This window comes from Diadema antillarum, unplaced genomic scaffold (assembly GCF_040938485.1).
Source record: "Diadema antillarum isolate AM-2024a unplaced genomic scaffold, OU_Dant_1.0 scf00000032, whole genome shotgun sequence".
Taxonomy (NCBI): Eukaryota; Metazoa; Echinodermata; class Echinoidea; order Diadematoida; family Diadematidae; genus Diadema; species Diadema antillarum.
In genome coordinates, this window is record NW_027270921.1 from 887,799 (window position 1) to 903,596 (window position 15,798).

The following is a 15,798-nucleotide window of genomic DNA, read 5'->3' on the forward strand; positions in this document are numbered from 1 at the left end:
GGGAGACACAGAGCCAGGGCGGGAGAAATTGAATCTCAAGCTGGAGAACGGGAGATTTTGCAAAAACGAGTTTTCAGCGGGAGATCTCCCGTCGAAAAACGGGAGAGTTGGAGTCTCTGGGAAGATCAAAGATACCGTATGCATGTATTTCATTCGATTTACACAGCATCATTTAGTGACGTCATATTGCTGCCGTCCATGCGTTTTCACACATTGTGACGTCAAAATGAACGGCGTGCGCGTAGCAGTTGATGGCTATGGTAACAGAGCGCGCGCTAGAAAACAAAGGGGTGGTAGTCAGAACGCGCCAGCTCTGATTCTACTCAAAAACGCAAACTCACACTCGCATGTTGCTCGATACACGGAATGAAGCATCAGAAATAGTCATTTTGGCCTGCAATACGCTAAATTAAAAGTGCAATCAGGCAAAAAAGAAGAGTGTTATCCAGGTCAATATGACGACATCTATCGGCCGCCGCAGGGCGGAGACGCCGAGTATGAATGGCGATGCGGAAGCCGACTACGTTCTGGCCGAACAGGAGCTGAGCAAGCTACATCGAGAATATCGCATCCTGAAGAATCAGCGCAAGGCCTACCTTGAGGAATCACAGAATATCATCCGAAAACAAAAGTGAGTACCCAGATCTACAGTAGTTCTACAGTACTTTACCCGTACTTCCCTTCTAAATTTTCGCTTCTTTGTTAATTCACATTTTCAGAAGTTAATCAAAGGATTATTTTGACCATTTTAGGCCTACCGCTTTCGGATTAATCAACGTAATGTATCAAATGCTCGTAATGAAGCAAGCAAGCCAGCAAACAAATAAAAAGGTAACCAAACGACGAAGGCTCATTGATAAATTGGGGAAAACACGATGGAAAAAACAGGAAAAAACGTTGGTCACGGAACTTTTTTTTTGGGGGGGGGGATGGGGGAGGGGGGTGCTGCGGACAAGGGGGAGGGAGGAATCAGCAGATCAGTAGAGGTCTTCAAGGTCAATGGTAACACCCCTCCCCAAATCTTTGTATCCAATACCTTTTTTTCGGTCTTATTTTCGCAGTTTTTCCCGATTGTTTTCAGATCTACTTTTTTTTTTTTTGTTCAGACCAAAAAACGTGGAGGGGGGGGGGGGGGGGGGGGTGAGGGCTACTTCCCCCGAACCTTATGCATTTTCGGAAGAGATCATGCGCATTCTCTCGCTTTGGACCTCCAAACAACAAGTGATCTCAACTGATAAACAACTCTCTTCTCCCGATCTTCACAATACAGTGTCCATATCACGTCGCTGAAGAGAGAGCGATCGGAGATGGACATGGACCTCCGGCTGGCCACCAGTCTGAGGGTGTGCCAGAAGGATGCCATTGATGATACCCTGATGAGAACACTTCTCAAAAACTTCCTGGAGTACAAGTCTCTCTGCGCCAGTGAGATGGATGAAATACGAGTGGCGAATAAGCAGGTACATAGCCTATGTGATATAAAAACAAACACAAGGGATGATGATTGGGGACACATGCTTTGTAGACCACTAGTTTGTTGCACTGGCAATATTGGGGGAGCGGGGGGTGGGGGTCCAAAATAGAAACAAAAGATGATTCAGTGGGTCCGCGATGAGCCAGGAACATTGACATTTACGGTACATAAATCAACTATTCGGCATACTGAAGCCGCTATGGCTGAAACAGGCATTAACATGAAAAAGAACCAAAACCAAACAAGCCTATCATACAAATGTCGCATCTTTATGTGATACATAATACAAAACGGGTCTGATAAAAAAAGTGAAGTCATCGTAGAAACACAATTTTGGGAAATATACTTTCGGGCAGGATATCCTCGAGTCCTCGTTTGAACCTTCTTAATTTAGTGGAAAGAGTGAACGATTTAATTTTGACTTAGATTTATAAGAAAAAACAACGGGCATCTAATAATGAATCATATCAAATTATTCCTACTATTTGTAGTAGAGAAACAAAATGCTGGCGACAATGAGAGAATTGAAATGTGCATTTAAGACTATAAACCAAGAAACATGCGGGTCAGCTTGTTTTATGCAAATCAATTATTCTAAGGGACCTGTGTGAGGTCGCTCGATTTAAGCTAGATATTGCCGACCTATTGATGCCATCAAGCAAAGCAAAACAGAACAAATCAGAAATATCGACAAGCCCAATGGCAGCATACTAAAAGTGTAAAACAATGTCTGATTAAAGAGTAGACGGTTGCTTTGGGAAGTGCCGAAATGTGAAGATTAGTCAACGACTTTGTCTTTCATTTCCAGATGCGTGTTTTGGACGAAACGGTGCGACGATATCGCCTGGTCAATGACGGCCGTTCGGAGCAGAACCGATATCACCTGATCACGGAGAAAAGAACTCGGGTCATGGAAAACAGGCTCTTCCGGGTAATACTCTGCCTCACTCATGATTTTCTCCAAAACTGTTGTCATCATCATTCCATTTTCCTACTATGAGTTGTCATAATTGTATTGATTATTCAGTATCATTACGAATTAATACTTATATAAACAGCAGGGTTACAGAAGCCGTAAAGGTGTTGGCATCGTTACAACAGTGCAGTTTTAATCTCCAGACATAAATACCTTATGCAAGGATTCGATTTCGAGCAGGACCTTGCTGATGTTATTATATCCTTCCGAATGAATCAAGCTTGGAATTTCATGTAGAATAATCATAGGACTACAACGCTCTTGTTTCAGAGAGCAGGCAATTATTGGCAGTACGGTGAAGATTTGACAAGGTTAAGCTGTGTCTAACAGATAAACCCTACGACAATTATTAATAATAACACATACATACATTTATCAGATTCACGTATAAGGAAGTTGATCAAGTGTGTTATACTCAAGTATAATTGTTTTTTTTTAATCAATATCTACTATATTGCAATAATGTACTTTTTTTTTTCCTGTGTGAATTGTACAAGAGTTCGCCAAACACAGTTTTCGAGACAGTGTACTCAATAACAGTTCACTCCTTTTCGGGTGCCTCATGTAGCTTTCAAATAATTGTTTGACAGCTGATATGATATAAAATGTACGAGCATAAATCTCTGCCGCAATAAAACCCAATGATAGCAGACACATTGATTGGACAGCTATTCACTGCGGAAGTATCTCAGTTTGCTTGCTGACAGTCATTTGTCTCATGCGACTCATACAGGCAACCGTGACCTTCAACCGGGCGCTGAGGAAGAATGGAGAGCTGAGGGAACGCATCGAAGAGCTGCGCCGAGAGCGGCGGCTCTACGACAGCCTCTACCGTAAAATGTGCGCAGACCAGAACGACCTTAAGGTTGAAATGAACGAGATAATCGAACAGTCTACCTCAGCCTACGATTCCAGGTACGTAGGCCCTCTTGTTCATAGTCATAGTCATCTTATGGACCTATAAATGTCGTTTCAATGAAAAGTACCTAAAAAGATTTCGACATAGGTATTATGATGTATTCAGCTTCGTTTTAAACATGTTTAACACAACCCTGCTCGTTTCCACCACTTTTCTTCACTTCTTCTTCTTCTTCTTCTTTTTCTTCTTTTTCTTCTTCTTTTTGCCTCTCATCTTATTTGTTAATCATACCATACCTGCTCCTCAACCTCATTCTTCTTGTTCTCACCGCCATCACCTTCACCATAACCACCATAACCGCCATCACCAACACTACCTACACCGCTATCATCATCAGCAGCATACCAGCAGCAGCAGCAGCAGCAGTAGCGGAAGTATCATTATTATCATCATCATCATCATCACTTGTGTTTTCATCTTCTTCACAGGGACGAGGCGCACAACAAGATGGCGGCCCTCAGCGACCGTCTGGAGAAAGATCAGAATATTTTCAACATCGAGGTCAAAGGTCTCCAGCGCATCGTGGACCACGAGGAGAAGCTGAAGGCCTTCATGAACCTCAAGGCGCAGGACCGGGCCGAACAGTTAAAGGCAACGGCCGACGAGGTGCAGAAACGGAAGCAGAGTGAGTCGATCTTTAAGTGATCACATCGTGCGTGGAATCAAGTATAGTCGCCCAAGGCCGGCTTATCCTTATCATGGACCTACAGTTGTAGGTCCATGTCTATATACCCCATAACTCATATAGCCGACCAGAGTCTGACACTATCAACATCTTGCCCATGATGTCTAACTGTCTTCTCTTTCGTAGTCCCTACCATTATCGGTTGCAGATCGTTATTTCCGAGCTTCGTAAATCCGAAAAAACAACAGCAACAACAACCAACCAACCAAACAAACATGTCATTCCGAAAGTGTGTTAATCTCAAAAAGAAATAGGATTCGTAATTCCGAAGGTTCATTATAACGCACTTCTCCGCTGTTCTCGGATTAACAAACCTTTTTAGACTAACGAACATCTACAATGTGGTTATAGGGACTTCGGTGTATCAGAATAACAAACCGTAAGAATGACGAACATTAGCCCCTTTATCAATATTCCAGCATTGCTTGGTACCTATTTTCATGGTTGGTAATGATTATTCTTTTCTGACACTTATAGAGCATGGACAGCCAGACAGTGCCGAGACTAACATCAACGACCTCGAGTCGTCGTTCCTGCGCCTTCGAACGGCCACGGGAGAGGTGGACCTCGACAAGCTCGTTCGCCGATTCATCTATCGCGAGGGCCTCAATTTCGCCCTCTTCAACTACGTCAACGAGATCAACGACGACATCGAGATGCTGCAGGAGGAGATCAAAAAGACGGAGAACGACATGGCCAGCTTCAACAGCCAGGGAATGGCGCTGGAGGGAGAGCGACTGAAAATCATGAAAGGGCTTGAGGTATTAAAGGAGACCTCCGGATGATTTTCAGAATATTTCATTTGAACAGCTATAAATTAGTTATACCGAGCACAGAGTTTCAAAATTTATCGTGTTTAGGTTGATGAATAAGAATGTTTTAAAAATTTACAACAAATTGCAATGAACAAGGATGATGACATGGAAGCCTCACCATAAGCATGATAAGAATGCATGAGTTGGGGCTCAAGGAAGCAGAACAAAAGAAGATGGCATGCATACATTCTACACAGGTGAACTTGATAAGCAGTTGGTATTGTAATGGAATTACAATACCAATCAAATATGTGAGGCTCCTATATATGTCATCAACACTGTCCAGTATAATTTGTTTAAGATTTGTTCAAAGTATTGTTTCTCTGCTCAAGGACCACAATAAATTCCACAAATCTATACATGGAACTGTTGATTTATATACTACATCTCTACATGATGTGAAATTATGAAAATCGAATGCCCCTTTAAAAGAGATCGCAAAGTGGTTGTCTTGTGCGTCGTTTGTCTGACAGCTATATGACTGTATAAAGCGTTCATCACAACACGAAGGTAGAAATGACAAGTCTTACTGGCGATCTTCTGAAACTTATAACTATACCATTAGTATAGAACAATGACATGTATGTTATCCATAGGGCTGACTGAACAACCCAGAAAATATGTAATTTTCGAGGACTCTCTCTCTCTCTCACAGGAATCGAACTTTCGGTGAATCATTTTAGTTGTATGAAATATAAACACATAATGAGCTGTTAATGACATTGTCAGAAAGTAACTGGCTACTTTTTCATTTTTTTTTTGTAACGGTGACGTAACAGCAAAAGGCAAACGCAATCACGGCAGAGGCCCACCAGCTTCAGGGCAACTCCAAGAAGGTGCTGAAGCGGCTGCACCGCCTCATGGCCTCCGTGATGAGCACCGTGCGCAAACTGGGCTGTGACCAGACGACGGTGCTGAGGAGGCTGGGAGCGCGGGAAGGCATCTCGGAGCTGGACGCCATGTCGTACCTCGGGCTTATCGAACACACCATGAGCGACCTGTTGCTCATCGACAGATGCCGAGAACACAAGGTGAAAGACACACACACACACACACACACACACACACACACACACGCACACACACACACAGCACACACACACACACACACACACGCACACGCACACACACACACGCACACACACACACACACACGCACACACACACATGCACACACACACATTTAAATGATTCGTTTCATTTATCATTATCATTGTCAGGATTTGATTTGCTTCATTTTGTTTGGTTTAGTTTTTGTGTTTGTGCTGAAGTTTGTTTGAGCGATGATTTGTTTCCAGCACTATTTTCGTGATTGTGTCTGCTTTTTATCCCCAACCTCCCTTTAAAAGTATTTCACGGTCGATTTGATGTATACCATAATAATATTTATGTTCATGTATCATTACGTCATATAGTTTCACCACACACATTTGCCATTCAAAACTACTTTTGTCCCTTACCAGTCCATACTGTGTTTTAGAAAATCACATGTCATGTGCTGCGGGCATATTGCCTAATTATACTGGCAGAAAAATCACGCTCTGTGCATTTAAAGGACACTGCTATAATACTCTGACAAAAAAAGTTCAACTTTGCACCTTTACAAGTGCAACTTGGCACCTTTCAAACCAGTGTCTTCTTCTTCTGATGAAGTCTGCCTCCTTCAATAGACTGAAGATTCTTGCAGGCTGGTGTCGTACTGGGATCACTTTGTAAAGGTGCTTACAGTGTTACACTGGTAAAGGTGCAAAGTTCACCTATTTTTTTTTTTCTTCTTCTTGTAGAGCGCATGGAGGCAGAACGTGATGGCAGATATTCTCATCACACAAAACGTTCATATCTTCGGATGTAAACGATATAACTGTAGGACATTTTTCATCATTTTTTTTTAAACTGAAGATTTCACGTACCGCTACGCTCTTTGGCAAGAAATACCCTGGGAGCAAACGTAACGCCATACCATGTATTCTTTTTTTTTTTAATGTGATTTTGTATGCTGTATGTAAAACTGTTAGTCCTTAATCATAACGATTATTTGGCCCTCTATCGGAACCAGAAAGCCATGATTTTGAAGAACAGCGAGAAACAAGGTAACGGGCGGGACGGATCTCCAGCTAAACAGACCGGGAGTGTGACGATACTGCGCCGCCAGCCTAGCCCGTCGGTGGAAGTAACCATTGTTCCGCCAACCATCAGGTAACACAGAGTCAATATCGACCTCATCTCAATCAAAGCATCGATCATTAGCCGTCCATCACATAAAAACGACTCTCTTTCTATAGATTATTTTCTCTGTATCAACTGCATGATATGCTGATGATAATATATCTAAAAATCTACAAATAATATGGCAGTCTAAATCAGAATGAAACAAGCATACTAACTTGATGATTACCATGTTGATAGCAATAAACGGGAAACAAAATTATTAACTCACAGTCATATTACTTAGATAATATAAAAATCAAACTTCAAATAGGTATAAGTTCTGGTTCAATTTTGGTATAATGTATTTTAAAGACATGTTACTTTCCACTTCACTGAACATGACTTATTTGCTTGAAATGCCTTTTTGATTAACGCTATATATTGACCCATCGCAGAGACATCAAACACATCGTAAATTAACAAGCTAAAGTAAGCTGCTTTTGACAAATTCACACACACAAACATGCAAAGAAAACAAAAACACGAGCACTCACACGCACAAAATCTCCTCTACCAGCTGTATCAAACAATCAATTAACCTTCAGTACAACTGAGTGTCCCCTTCAATTTTGTGTGGTGGCTCCGTTCTTTTTGAATTATTTGTCCAACATTGAAAGTCTGATTTTCCACAATGATAAGTTTAAATCGCATTGAGACCCATCATGTCTCCAGCGGTAGGCCTACTTATGGGTTTGTGTTCGTTACGTTATCGTTATGATTACAACGACAGTCCTTCTTTTGACCATCGTTGCTCATGACAGGGACGAGGTTGACGTAAGCGAGCGTTCGTCGTCGGCCGACTTTCTGAACACCAAAGATCAACCTCTGACCCTGGAGCAGGTGAGGAAACGGGTCACTCGTCGCCTCCAGCGCCTAGAAGCTCAACAGCAGAGGGGGAAGAATGTCGGGAAAGCCCCTGCGACCACGCCCACTAATCAGCAAGAAGCACCCACCGACGTCCCGGACGATAACCAGAGCAAAACTGAGTCTTCGTAACCCGATCAGCTGAACTAAGAGGGGGGAGAAAATGGGGAAGGCTTTTATAGTCACACTACGGGACTGCAAGTTTTCTGTATTGCACTTCAGTTGAACTCCAGCGGGTAACGTGTAAGCTAAACAAGACCGTGTTTCAACTGATTCGTCAAAATTATTTGTACGTCCGCCCTCAGTTTGCATAGCTACTGAATACTAATAGACGAATTTCGCTCTACCGTTAGTTTTCATACTTAATACTAGTCTTTACGAGCCTGTCCATCGAATAATTACAATCTTAATCTTTTTTTTTTTTTTTGCTACTGCAAACCATTTTCACCTATTTCACAAGCCAGCCCCTGTGTGCAAAATCCTCGTTTAAAGAAAGCACAATTGAGTCGTGTTTGCAACGCAAGATACGTTTTCTTCAAGTGTGTAATTCCACTTAAATACTACAGCGTATTTGAACAGAGAGTACGGTTCCGGATACAGGGGAAAAACAACAACACACGGACAAAATGTGTATTCATGCTCTGCCTCCTGGCTAGTGCGCAAGCTTACGTAAATGTAAGAGCCCCCGTGAAGATGAGAGAATTTTTCTCCTTATTAGCCCTTTTCAGGCCCAAGAAGACTGCAAAATCCGAGTCTCGGATCCGAGGAGGCGAGGGGGAAGAGATATGACTGTGATATCTCGTCTTTTGTCCTTCCCGGACGCAAGAAGTCGAAGAGACAAGATATTACATCACGACTTTCTCTCCTTTACTGACCCGAGAAGTCGAGAAGACGATATCTCACAACTCGCCTCCTCGCGAGGAGATGTGATGCGGCAGATCTTGTCTACTCGACTTCTCGGTTCCGGGAAGGAAAGATGACGCGACTAATAGTCCCATCTTTTCTTTTCGCCCCGACAAGGCGAGAAGACTAGATGTCATAAAGATTATCTTGCCTTCTCGGATCCGAGATGTCAAAATGTCAAGAAGACGAGATCTTGCATTTTTTTTTTCTCCACAAAGAAATTTTATTACGTTATCAACATTCAGGGACGAATAAATGACACATCCTATGATGCATAAAACAAATAATGCAATTTGACAGGCAGCTACAAACAGTCTAATGCGATATCAATTAATATTGGATGCAAAACATTTAGTTTTTTTTTCAGACATATATCCATCTACTTTCTTCATTTGTATTGAAATCTCGAATCTTTGCTTTTCCCTTTCTCGGGTACGAGATATCGAGAAGACGAGATTTCACAGCTCGCCTTCTCGCTTTCTCGGACCTGAAAAGGCGAGGTGACGGGATCTCATGTATCACCTTCCTTGCCTTCTCGAACCCGAAAAATGGAGAAGATGAGATTTCATATCTCTCCCCTCAATTTCTAGGACCCGAGATGTCAAAAACATTAGACCTTCTACAACCTCACTTCTCGCCTTCAGGGACCCGAGAAATGAGAAGACGTTGAGACATCACATCTCGCCTCTCGACTTCTCGGACCCGAGAATGACGTTGAGAAGACGAGATCTCAGAACTTGCTTTCTCGTCTTCTCGAACCCGAGAAGGTTGAGCAAGCGAGAAATCATCTCTTCTTTTCAGTGGCACTTACAGGCTTCCGTAAACCAGAGAGACCGGTCCGTAAACCAAGACTCTCCCCGACATCTATCTGAAAAAAAAGTATGGATGACAGCAAGCTAACCACCGAGGTGTAATACCGTTCATCAGTCATGTCAGTGATACAGGAATGGATATCCATCATATTCTAAATCGATGGTTTGCATATTGCAGACATCGTTACGTCAGCAATGGAGAAGCTTTGGAGTCATTGTTGACATGGTTGATGACGAAGCAATGTCATGTTCCTCTGTTAAATTCCACTTTACTTCGTGTTATAGCTTAACCGTGGACTATGAACACAGTCGAGGATATACTGTAGATTTCACGCCTTCGAATGCCGATTGTCGACTATCGAAAGTTTCGCTGCCTTTACATCATCAGTATGAATTAATGTTTATATCAGTAAATCTAGTCAACTGGACTTGTAATTTGGAGTAGCGACGTTTCACGTCCTCTCATCACGGCTTCATCAGGCCGATTGATCATTGGCGGCAATTGGTTGTTGACCCGTAACAGGGTCGGGGAATTTTGAAAAGCGCCGAGGAATCTTCCGAACTGCCTGACTGTAGGCTCCGGCTCGGTTGTGTCTCAGTCCCCCTCCTCGGTTTAGGGATGGCTCCTCCCTTTTTACGTAGATAGCCTCTTTGACTCCCCTTTCGAACCACCGTGCCACACGATCTAAGATGACCACGTCCTTGTTGTCAAAGGTGTGGTTACTGCTATTCAGAAGGGAGTACAGTATACGGCAGAGTCTTCACATCCAAATGAGCTATACCTCGTCTGTGCTGGTGCATACGTTTGGCTAAGGTCTGCTTTGTCTCTCCTATAAGTACAGCTCTTCACACTCGCCATCCTTGCATTGGATAGCATAGACCACGTTGTTTTGTTGGTCCTTCGGCATAAAACCTTCAAGAAGCATCATATTCCTGTCCCTTTCAAGCCTACCGACACATTGAGACAGAAGTTAGTCCATCCTAAGGATAAGACTCCGAAGGATCAACAAAACAACGTGGTCTATGCTATCCAATACAAGGATGGCGAGTGTGAAGAGCTGTACATAGGAGAGACCAAGCAGACCTTAGCTAAACGTATGCACCAGAACAGACGAGGTATAGCTCATTTGGATGTGAAGACTCTGCCGTATACTGTACTCCCTTCTGAACAGCAGTAACCACACCTTTGACAACAAGGACGTGGTCATCTTAGATCGTGTGGCACGGTGGTTCGAAAGGGGAGTCAAAGAGGCTATCTACGTAAAAAGGGAGGAGCCATCCCTAAACCGAGGAGGGGGCCTGCGATACAACCTAGCCGGAGCCTACAATCAGGCAGTTCGGAAGATTCTTCGATGCTTTCCAAAATTCCCCCGACTCTGTTACGGGTCAACAACTTAATTGCCGCCAAAGATCAGTCGGCCTGATAAATCGTCCCGGAGAGGACGTGGAACGTTGCTCCTCCAAATTACAAGTAGAAGTCCAGTTGACTAGATTTACTGCTATAGTTCATGATATACTTTACCTGGATGACAGAGAACATTCACAGACATACATCCTCAGTATTCGACTACTTCCGTTATAACACTATATTTTCCGACGTCTAGGTAACATAGTAAAGTATTCAATCCTTCTATTCCTCAGCTGTTTTCATACTGAAAATTGCTTCATAGGAGATCATTAGTCATGCCGAACATGCCAAAGGTGCGCTTTTTTCCGCCTGGCACTCGCATTGGATTTTTCCCCTAAGTGCTATCTTCTTTAAATATTGATTCTTTGCAAATGATACTTTGCAATTGATACTTTGCAAAATATATCTTATATCGAGGTCTATCTGAACAAAAAGAATAAGAATCTAACAAACCAAACAGTGACCTTTTCAAAAAATCAATTTGATAACTCATAACGTGAAGTATTACTGTTTGACACTTTCTTTTTTACGAGATAACGTTTTCTGTCATGACCACACGTGAATTTACACAGCATGGCGATGTCAATATTTTGCATTGCCACTTCCCATGATTTTGCAAATAAACCTTCACTTAATTGCCTCGTAAAATTCAATTTTCTTGAAATCGGTTTGTGATGGCTCCGCAATGATGACTTCATAGTGATAGGTTCATAGGGATTTATAGTTACTCAGTCATCGATGAAATTACTGTCCCCCACCCCCTCCCCCCCAAAAAAAAGGAATCTTAGTGATATTACGCAAGTGCAAAATCGTTATGAGGCAATGGCATTACTTGCGTATGTCTTTTTGACTGATATAGAGTCGTATTTCTTGAAGGCATACGAAACTTTAAAACTTCCTTACTCTTTCTTGACTATTTTCAAACATTGCACTGCTGTTTGTTTGTTGTTGTTTCATTAACTGCAGTTTCACGATACTGTTAAGTTTCCCTTTAAGCTCACCGTACTCTCTGCCACAAGAATTCATATTTACCATCTTCAGCTTTCACGGCAAAATAATTTTCATCAACCCCCTTTTTTTTCCTGACTGAGCGTCCTTTACGCCGGAAAAGTTTGTCGAATCAAACTTACTTTGCATATAGTGTGCGAGGGAAAGGCGCGAGAAATCCCAACGCACAATGCGTGTATCCCAGCTTTAGCTTTTGCTCGCCAGCCTTTATAATATACTGAAGTGCAACACAGAAAGCGGGACCTGCTAGTCCTCTATCTAGCGCGTGTGACTAACGTTAATATTTTTTTTTAAGGAGGATTTTGATTTGTGTAAAGAAAAGGGGCCCTTTTCAGGTGGAATAGACCAATTGGGGTTGGTAATATGCAATGGACTAGCATTGGTTTATGGAATTATAAAAATGTGTGCAATGAGGTCAGTTTAATGTGACAACACCCACAACGAGCGATCGCGGAGTGGAGGGGAAACAGCCTAATCAGACAAATCATAAACATGATGTTTTGATATTATATGTTTTCTGGCCACAAATTGTAATTGGGGTATTGTAAACTCTGGCAAAGATACTCGTATCACTGCAAATCAAGTGAGGTAGGCCTAATGATAGCTTTTTGAAACATCCGTAAATGATTAATGTTCGGTTATATCTGAAAACGTGTGAAGCACGGAAATTGATCAGATCATGACAAAAAATTTAAAATTCATACCGTGGCACACACGCGTTTGCTGAAATTTCAACGAGACTATACTTGTAATGGCACAGTTGTGTCCGTATGAGCATGGTATAATTAAAGGTTGGTATACGATATGGCTTACCTGCGAATAAAAGCATACGCATTCAATAACATTTTCCCCGGTTTCAAATGCTTTAAAAAGAGCGTGCTGATGTCAGTCATTGACGGTTGGTGTGTGGAGACAGATAACAGGAAATAAATTGAATTAAAGGGATTCAAACCAACTCTATTGAACGCATAGGGTATATGGAATATCTGCGACTATATCACCGTCTTCGTGTGATCTTTTGTCTTGTGGATGTCTTGTGGATATATACGCTGCATATAATATACATGTACTGTAAGCTTTGCTTGTACTTCAAGGTAGTACTGAGTATTTTTCTTTTTGTTTTCTGATAATATCACTCTGATAATCATTTTCGTGTATTTTTTTTTAATACAACTGTACATTGTGCTCGAGTGAGTATTATAATTAATAATCTATTTTTGTGTGGTGAGATGATCAGTGATGTGATTGGTTGAAAGTTTTGCTTTGCCGAATTTGCGTGGATTTAATTCCTGAACTGATTATAAAAATGCTCTTTACTCACACATCTAAGCGCAAAAAAAAATGCAAAATGATTGACAAACAAGGATAATAGCGCAATATTTTGGGAAACCCCACTTTGATTAACTAGAGCATAACTTCGTCGAGCTATGCATGTGAACACAACATTTTACGTCCGTATGGTTTTAATGCATACATCGATAGACGTAGACGAGACGCAGAGCAGAGGCAAGGGTTCACTTCACAGAGCAATCATGGCGGACGATCAGCAGAACTCACCGGAGAAAGTGGCCTCCCCAACCCCGAGTGACGAGGAAATTGACGAAGAGCGTGAGGAAGTTTTGCTTCTCGAAAGTGACTCCGAAGATGATTCTGACAGCGAGCGGAAGCCGGTGGAAAAAGAGAGAAGAGAAATCCCTGTGATAGATCCTAGAATCGACAAATCTTTGTCGGAAATTGTGGTAAGTACGTGGGTGAGAAATTCGTTGTCCCACGTGTTTAAATCTGTGTGGTAACATTGGACAATCGCCGTTGGTTGCCCCCTTGTCCCGATCCCTAGTGCATGGTGTGCGTACAAATGTATCACTCATCTCTGTCTAATGCATGTTCAATGGTTATACAATTCAGTGTAGCTACTCACTGTTCAAATCAAATCAAAGATATATCATTACAGAGGTCAAACGTTCACTGCTGATCAATTCTCCTTGACAGGAACATGAATTTACAAAGTCTCCAGCAATCCAATGAAATGCAATTCCAATGGCAATGGCAATACCAAGCAATGAAATTGAATCACAAACCTGTGTCATTGAATACTCTTATTGCTGCTAGCATCTACTGCTTTTATGACTACAATACTGCATTACTGGGCTATTGTTACACTCCACAGTACAGGCACATACATTCAAATGACAACAGATCTGTTTTACATCAGTACATACACATTCTAAGAAATGGCTATGTCTATTTTATGTTGAATTTATTTTTACTTAATTTTATTAGGGTGCAGACACACCTACACGATGCATGTACACTACAAAGTACAAACTTATGAAATGAGCTTGTGGTGTATGGTGTGCACCATATACAAGTACCATTGTGTGTTCAAATTCGAAAGCCCTTCAATATATACTTGATAGTTTTCTATTCTTGTGATCTGTTATGTATGTCTGCTGAAGTACAAACTGTATATTCAATTTACCCCAAATTTGCTCTTCTTTTCCACCTTATCCACTGATTTTTACACATTTTTCTTTTTTTTTTCTTAATTTTTCTGGGGCATATTTTTGGCTGCAGAATGAAAAGGAAAACATGCAAACTCACTGAAAACATGACGGGACGTTCTAGGACTAGAAGTTCCACCCCAAGGCCCCATTTCATAAAAGATGTGAGGATAGCAACTCTTACTTGAATGGCAACTTCCCATAGCAACAGCCAATCATTTAAACTGGATTCTTGCAGTTACCATGACAATTATTATTTTTGCAAGAGTAGCTATCATATCAACTTTTAATGATATGGGGCCCAGATCCCCTCCCCCCCCCCCCCCCCCCCCAGCCCCTGGTGGGGCCGGGTGGACCAAAACCCTCCCCATTACAGAATGTTCCACAGCCTAGCGCCCGTCTTCATACAGATCAAATTTAATGACTGAAAAATGACACAATTTAGAATTTAATGCATCACAATATTAAGTGGGATGGTATGGCTGAGGGTTATATCACTCGGATCCCTTCTAACTTTCTTGCACACGCCTCATTTTACAGGCATGAGGGTTGGATTGTTGCATTTCTTTTAATGTAGCTAACTGTATCTCACACACTCTTTGATCAAGCTCAAAAATGGATTATGAAATGAATCAAGTACATGCATATACATTTGTAATTGCATATTGCCTGCATGCTGCATTGATTTTAGGTGGAAAACAAAAATGCAACTTGACTTTGCTTGTGATTTTATTGCTGGCATACTATTACAAATGGCTTTGAAGCAAAGTCTGAAAAAAAAAAATGATGTGTGAGTGTGCAGGGCCTACGATATGTGTTGTGTAGTTCTGTATTGCCAGCACAATGATGGTATAGCATGATGTTAGGGTTCAGTACTTGATAGTGTTCAGGTTTCTTGAACATGGCCAGGAAGTACCGGTAAGCAGTTAAGTGCATTAATATGAAAACAGCTCTACAGAGGAACTGATGGTTGGATTGTCCCCTCTGAAGGCCCGTGACAGTGATAACAAAGTGATTTGCCTACATGGATGGGCAAATTGCTGTTGCCAGCCAGCAGACACAAACCATTGTGCTTGGCTCACCATTTGGCATATGTCTGCTGGAGTGCTTTCTTGGCTGATTGGCACAGATGTTTGGAAATTGATTGTTAGTAAAGTTACAGAGAGGACCCAATCCACTTTAAAGGCAGCCGATCGTCATCCCTAATGGTACGTAATCTCCGAAC

The 15,798-nt window shown here is 41.9% G+C and overlaps 2 protein-coding genes across 2 annotated transcripts in view; both read left to right on the forward strand.

The window, feature by feature from the left end:
* The first annotated feature begins 455 nt into the window (after positions 1-455).
* On the forward strand, positions 456-11,054 carry LOC139742176 (coiled-coil domain-containing protein 63-like). Its single transcript, XM_071652756.1, has 10 exons — positions 456-631; positions 1,271-1,460; positions 2,283-2,405; positions 3,184-3,365; positions 3,798-3,994; positions 4,532-4,815; positions 5,649-5,900; positions 6,926-7,065; positions 7,839-8,069; positions 10,829-11,054. The coding sequence occupies exons 1-10, from the start codon at positions 456-458 to the stop codon at positions 11,052-11,054; spliced, it is 2,001 nt and encodes a 666-aa protein (XP_071508857.1).
* Positions 11,055-13,604: 2,550 nt separating this feature from the next.
* The window catches only part of LOC139742183 (uncharacterized), a 105,363-nt gene continuing 103,169 nt past the window's right edge, over positions 13,605-15,798 (forward strand). The window contains exon 1 of the mRNA XM_071652765.1: positions 13,605-13,811. Coding sequence (XP_071508866.1) covers positions 13,605-13,811 — 207 coding nt within the window. The remainder of the gene's footprint in view (positions 13,812-15,798) is intronic.